Raw genomic sequence first — 6566 nt, forward strand, 5'->3', positions numbered from 1 at the left:
GCACGCCTGGTGGCTCGGAGTGGTATTACACGGTCTTACAGCTGCACAGGTGCGCAAGCAGGGCAATATTTTAAGAAACTTTTAAATACATTTTGTAAAAAAGATAATATGTAGTGTGATTTAGACTGGTCTTATAATGCATAGGTATTAAAGTCAGTTTTGTATCTTATTCGTTACGTTCATATAAATGCATGGATTCTCTGAGATTTTTATATGTAGGTTATAATGGAACGCTATGGCAGAAAATGCACTGGTATTCACATAGCACCTTTCTAGTCAGCTGAGCACTCAAAGCCCTTTTACTACAAGTCTCATTCACCCCTATGCACTTTGTAACAGTCTCATATACACACTGATGCATCAGGAGAAACTGAGGGTTCAGTATCTTACACAATAATACTTTCGAATGTAGATTTGAGAAGCCAGGTTATTAAGGACTGAGAAAAGTGGCACCAGGTGTGCCTTTCTGCTGTTGTGCATTCAGAGATGCTCTGAATGCACAACAGCAGTTTTTGAGTTACTGTTACCTTCCTATCAATTTCAGTCTTGTAATTCTCCTCCATTGTTTACCATCACTAAGTCATTTTCACCCAGATAAATGGCCGGATAATTTCTCTTTGTGCACCATTCTCTGTAAACCCTAAAGATGGTTATGTGTGAAAATCCCAGTGGATTTGTGAAATATTCAGACCTGTCAGTCTGGCACCAACAACTACATCATGTTCAAAGTCACTTAATCACCTTTCGTCCCCATTCTGAGGCCCAGTTTGAACTTCAGCAGGTCATCTTGACAATGTCTACATACCACTGCATTTAGTTTCTGATGTGCGATTGATTAGAAAATAACAAGTAGTTGAACCTTTATGATGTACCTAATAGTGCATTAACATCAGAAAATCCTAAATAACATCATGCCACAGGCTACTTAGGAAGAGCATGTCTGACATTTGTTTTAGTGATTCAGCTGTCAATGAAAACCCACCATTTAGACTTAGTTCTCTTCCAGGCTTGGGGAAAAAGGCCTTCTTAACATTACGCTATAAATAGATACTAATTTCAAAACCACATGAAATGCATCTTTTTCAAAACAAACTGCATTATCACCACAAGCAATGCAACTCCTCATTTTAGTTGGTGCTCCTGAATTCCAAATAAGAACAGAAACAGTAAGTTGAGTCATCTTTTCAGCAGCCTCCCTTGGGATAGCAAGTTTTATTTCATGTCCAGACACATTGCAGTGGGGAGAGAACAATCCAATCAGTGAGTAACACATGATATACACAGTTCCTTATTGGATACTAGAGCATTAAAGAACCACCAGTCCCATTCAAAAATGTCTAAGACATTAAAGATCATTTTAAAAGAGCATTGTGTAGGATTCATTGGCATCTAGTGGTGAGGTTGCAGATAGCAACCAAAGTCATTTTGCAAGCATATACAACTACTTGTGACTGAGCAGCAGGAAAGGCCCTTCTTAAGGTCTGGTTTGTTCATTCCAAGCTACTATAGAAAAATGGCGACTACATGACACACCTACGTTGCATTTTACATGGATGGCATGTATTTATGTTTACAGAGTTTTCTTCTCTACAAAACTACACGGACCTCTCAGGTGAGAATCCTCTCCCTCTGTAGATACTAATGTGGTTAGTAATTCCAGTTTAGTATATACAATTATGAATATTTTACTTCATTTTGCCCAATAGACCACCCTAAATCCTGCACACTGGTCCTTTAAACAAGTGAAAAAATAAGGGAGTACATTTTAGCATCAGACAAATCAGGATTAAAGTGGATCATTTCTGCCCACATGCCAACCACTCCACATTGAACTGGGAGCACTTAGCAAAAAATAAACTTTCAGCAGAGCTTAATCGTGTCATTTTAAAATTCCTCCTCAATGAGACTTAATTTATAAAGTAACATAATCAAAATATTAAGTGTAAAAATGCACAATAAGAACCCGAAGCTGTACATGACATAATTCTTCTTGAAAAACAAAAACAAAACAAACAAAAAAATGACTAAACAATTAAACATAGTATCACTACCAGGTATCTAAATATACCTCAACACATGTAATTGCCCAAAATTTAAGAAGGGAAAAAAAGAGGGAAGACATTTTTTTTTTTTAACCACAAAGTGAGTTCAACAACTCAAGACAAAGTAATAAATTCACACGCATTTCACACTTAAAAAAGAAAATCCTTTAAAAAGTTAATCCAAACAGTTTCTGTTTTTACAGATTATTTTGTGACAAATAAAGTAATAGTTGGGTTTCATGTCTGGTTAGTTAATTTAGGAGATGTGTCTCTTAGACCAAAATTTCAACAGTCGGTAATCAAAATCAATCTCACCATAACTTCATTCTCAAAAACCAACATCATCTGCAGTACGAGATCCCCAAAGTTTAAAAAAGAAAAGAAAAAGAGAGACAGGGGTGGGTAAAAGGAAAATTTATGAATAAAATCTGCAAAGTCTCCATGCCTCAATTATCTTTTTCCACTTGTGTTTTCAGGCTTTTCCTCTGGGTGACTTTTCTGGTGAGCTTTCAATGTGCGCTCTCGGCCAAAGCTCTTCCCGCAGGTCGGACAGGCAAATCGGCCCACGACGTGCGCCCGGGACATGTGAGCATCCAGCTGCTCTGGACGGGCAAAGCTCTCTTCACATTCTTCGCAGGGGTGGGCTTTCCGTGGGGCATGCTTCTCCTTCTTGTGAGCACGAAGCTGAATCAAGCCGGGGAATGTGAGGTCGCACTCGGGGCACGGGTGCTGACGGGGTTGGGTCGGCTCTGCTTTAGGTTTCTTCTCCTTTGCTGAAGCCTGACTCTCGTCCTCGGGAGTTTTATCTTCCGTTTCTGACTTTGCTGTCACCTTCGAGGGACGGCCACGCTTTGCTCCGCCTGCTTTCCCTTTTTCTTCCGCTGGGGTTGCCATCGCGTCTGATGTGCTGCTGGCCTTCACGGTCTCCTCGGGAATGTCTGCTTCCTCTTTCTTTTTCCGCTTTCCTTTTTTCTCAGCACCTGCCGCGTCTTCGGCCTTGGCGGGCCGTCCGCGTTTCTTGACAGATGAAGTGCTGCCGTTGCACTGCTGACCTTCGGGGTATTTCTCCTGGTGTGCAATCAGCTCTGATTCAGCTTCAAATCCCTGGCCGCACTTCTTACAGCGATGAGTTTTTGTAGAATCCTCTGGCTGTTCTGTAGTCTCGACATCTGGGCGTGGATGCTGGGTCAGGCGATGAGCACGCAGCAGTCCGGCACTACGGAACGTTTCATTGCAATCTTTACAAACCATCTGTTTCTCTGGACACACCTGTCTTCTATGGGATGTGAGCTAGACAGGAGAGAAGTAAATGGTTATGCACAAACATTAAGCACAAATACATAAAGCTAGAAACTGATTCATTCTGCAGTATGTTCTAAATTATACTCACTTCAGAGAACGTTTTAAAGCTCTCTTTGCAGTGAACACATTTGAAGGGCTTGTCATCCTTGCTGTGTGTTGGCTGATGCTGCGTCAGTTCCTCAGATGACAGAAATGTGCGGTCGCACACGTAGCATGTGAACAATGTGTTTCCCTGAGAAAAGATGACCAAAAAGAACGGGGAGGAGAAACATTTAAAACCTTATGTTTTGGACATATAGTTGTGTGAAGGCTCCTTTAGAGAAAAACGGATGTCTACGGACTCAACCGAAGCAATCTGGTGCCTTGAGGAGTAGTGTATAATGCGAAAGCTATGTAGTGTAACCTGCACTATGGTGTCATTTCAGTGGGTCGGACGCCTCCCGATTTTCTTCGCTGCAGTCATTTTCAAAATGAATGAGGATGGGTTAAGACTGAGGAAGTCTGATTGTGCAGGCTTTTACATGACAAAGGGTGCACAGGGATTTCCAGATGACATGGGACTCAAAGACGAAGATTTCTGCAACGGTGATACAGAAGATCACTAATGGACAAAAGCACCATAACAGCACGTAATGTAACGTGCAAAGCAACTAATGAGGCGAACACAAATGGGACATTACTAGCCCTCGGAATGCTAACATTTGCAACACCAGGGCAATGTGTGCAATATTCTGCTTGGTGCAAGATGCTACACACATAAGCTGAACTTAAAGGATGATCTAGTGACTTGAGAAAGTGATTACGCCTGATAAATTGTTCTCAAACACATGGGGTGTTTTTACAGATCGATGTTCTTCAACATAAACTGGAACATCCCTATATCTTAAGAGTATCTTTATCCACCAAAGGAGGACTTTGTTTATGGGTCAATGGCAGCCTAAACCACAAAAACCCCACAAATCTGTGGTTTTAAGTTTCATTATTGCAAAATTGGAAAAGAAATTAAAAAGAAAAATCCGAACTTTCCATCATTAAGCAGGTTTGAACTCTGGTGAATAGATTAAGACACAAAAAGGTCATCAATTTAGTTAAAAATGACACACTCTGTTCTTCTCACCTGCTGAAGCTGCTGCTTGTATTCCTCCCGGTGGCTCTTCTTCATGTGTCTCTCCTTGGCTTTTGCACTGCAGAACGTGATGAAGCATTGGAAGCACTGCAGGTTTTCATGCTGGTCTGAATCCACAACAGAATGTCAAATTTATTATGTGTTGTTGCTTTTAGGAAGCTGATTTAAAAGGTATGATCGCTGCATCACTCACAGGAATGAACCGAGGGAGCCGGAGGTCCATTCAGAGTGATGGGTTTGTATGGTTCTGCCGGCTTTTCCGGGGGAGCCTCGGGTGGTGGATCCGGCAAGCCCCGTCCCATCACGATCTCCTCTATGTTCAAGATCTCCGAGTCCATGGTGCGATGTTCCCTGTTCTTCCTGGAGTCAATTTAAAAACAAAAAAGACACGAAACAAAGTTTAATTACCACGTGGAACAAACACTAGTTTAATAAACAGCGGGAAACATAACAGCGCCAGAAACGCAGATATGTGCTCATTACGTTAAGTTCAACAGATGACTATACAGAAAAATAATCGCCTTACTAGGTTGGTTACTTACGTTGGTTGAAATAACGCCAATGCAACAGTTTTAGAATGAGCCGCGTATAAAACCCAAAGGCCGTGAAACTGTTAGTCCGCGGGAATTACCCAAGTTTTAGCCACTGTTAGCTAACGTTACCGTAACATTAAGGCCGCTAGCCATGCTAGCTACCTCCACACAGCTCTGCAAGTGGCAGACATTGCTCACTTCACTAAAAGAGCCTTGATATATCCACGCGGTAAACTGAGGGCGTTTCAATAGCACACAACCGCCTTAGTTAAATGTTTATTTTAACGTTAACAACAAAAGCACCGTGCTAAGTTAGCGCGCTAACGTTAGCTAGCTCACTACTAGTTTGCAGGTTGGCGCTAACAACACTGATTCCCAGAGAGGACCACAGAGTTTCCGTGTCCCCTTTTTTTTACACGCTAGTTTTGAACTCATCTTCTGAAATTTAAATGCATCTGCCGCGAATCATTACAAAACAAGCTAAGACCTAAACGAAAGGCAAATAATTCGACTAAGAAGCTAGAGTAGCCATTACCTCTAACCGCTCTTTCAGGGTAGTTTGACTGAGAGAGTTGACCCCAGAGAAGTGCAACCGATAGATCGGACACTTCCTGCTGTGTGGTGGCCGTCGGTACAGCTAAGATGGCTGCCTGGAAGTATTCGATGTTGTTATTGATTCATATTTAGATGCAAAATCTAAATGGTCGTATATGAGCAAGCCGAGTTTACCCAACGCAAATATACAGAACACAAGTTTTATCACATCGTATACGTGAAGAAATAAAACTTTCAATTTAAAACAAAACTCATTAACAATGTTACTGCGCGAACTACTATTACAGTAATGTTATTTTCTGACTCTTACATGCTATTTTACTTAGATAACTAATACAATCAACTACAGCATACACACGGGCAGAATCGTTTGAATAAATCTTTTCTATTAAGATCGATTCTATGCTCGATCTTTGTCACGTGACACAAAACAACTACATACTGTAGTAATCGTTCAGCGTACTACTGTGTTTTTATCATATACTGAACACACACACGCGCAGATGGAGTTTTGTACCGCTAATGATTAAAACTGAGTATCTGGTCTACAGATTCCTTTTTTTCATCTTGATGTCTTTTGTAACTTGAATTTACTTTTTACCACCAGTTTGTAAAATTTACTGTTATAGCTGAATTATTTCATTATTCCACCGCTCATTTAATCGTATTCTGCTTTCAATGATTCAGACTTTCATGTAATTTTTAAAAGTTGCCTTTAAAAGCGGTCTAGTTCTCCAGGCTTTCTGAAGGTCTTTCAAAGTTTTTTTATTGGCCATTGACTGCTTTTTCTCTTTCACAGTTCAGGCCTTACATCTCAACATTTTCAGAGGAGTGTTTCTTGTTGTTTGTTAAGCCACTTCACATTGATCTAAGAATAATTCAAGCATAAGAATGTACCTAATTCAATTGGTGAGCTGATTTTGTGTATAGAGAAAACAGAAAACTTAGCAAAGGACCAATTTATATTGCACCAACTAGGTAATTCCCAAACAAGGTTATTATTACTAA

General features: G+C 40.6%; 1 protein-coding gene across 2 annotated transcripts; it reads right to left on the bottom strand.

Annotated features, from left to right (window-relative positions):
• Positions 1–1171: 1171 nt before the first annotated feature.
• LOC102193697 (zinc finger protein 91-like) lies at positions 1172–5651 on the bottom strand. 2 transcript variants are annotated; one of them, XM_005744497.1, is made up of 5 exons: positions 5539–5651; positions 4664–4830; positions 4462–4577; positions 3433–3576; positions 1172–3332 (listed from the first exon to the last, which is right to left on the bottom strand). In XM_005744497.1, exons 2-5 carry the CDS (start codon positions 4806–4808, stop codon positions 2493–2495), a joined length of 1245 nt encoding a protein of 414 aa, XP_005744554.1. In that variant the 5' UTR covers positions 4809–4830; positions 5539–5651; the 3' UTR covers positions 1172–2492. The 2 variants fall into 2 exon arrangements, with proteins under 2 accessions (XP_005744554.1, XP_005744555.1); XM_005744498.1 differs by lacking the exon at positions 5539–5651 and adding an exon at positions 5013–5532.
• Positions 5652–6566: the final 915 nt, after the last annotated feature.

Source organism: Pundamilia nyererei, unplaced genomic scaffold, assembly GCF_000239375.1.
Source record: "Pundamilia nyererei isolate P.nyererei 1_Seehausen unplaced genomic scaffold, PunNye1.0 scaffold00144, whole genome shotgun sequence".
NCBI classification, from domain to species: domain Eukaryota; kingdom Metazoa; phylum Chordata; class Actinopteri; order Cichliformes; family Cichlidae; genus Pundamilia; species Pundamilia nyererei.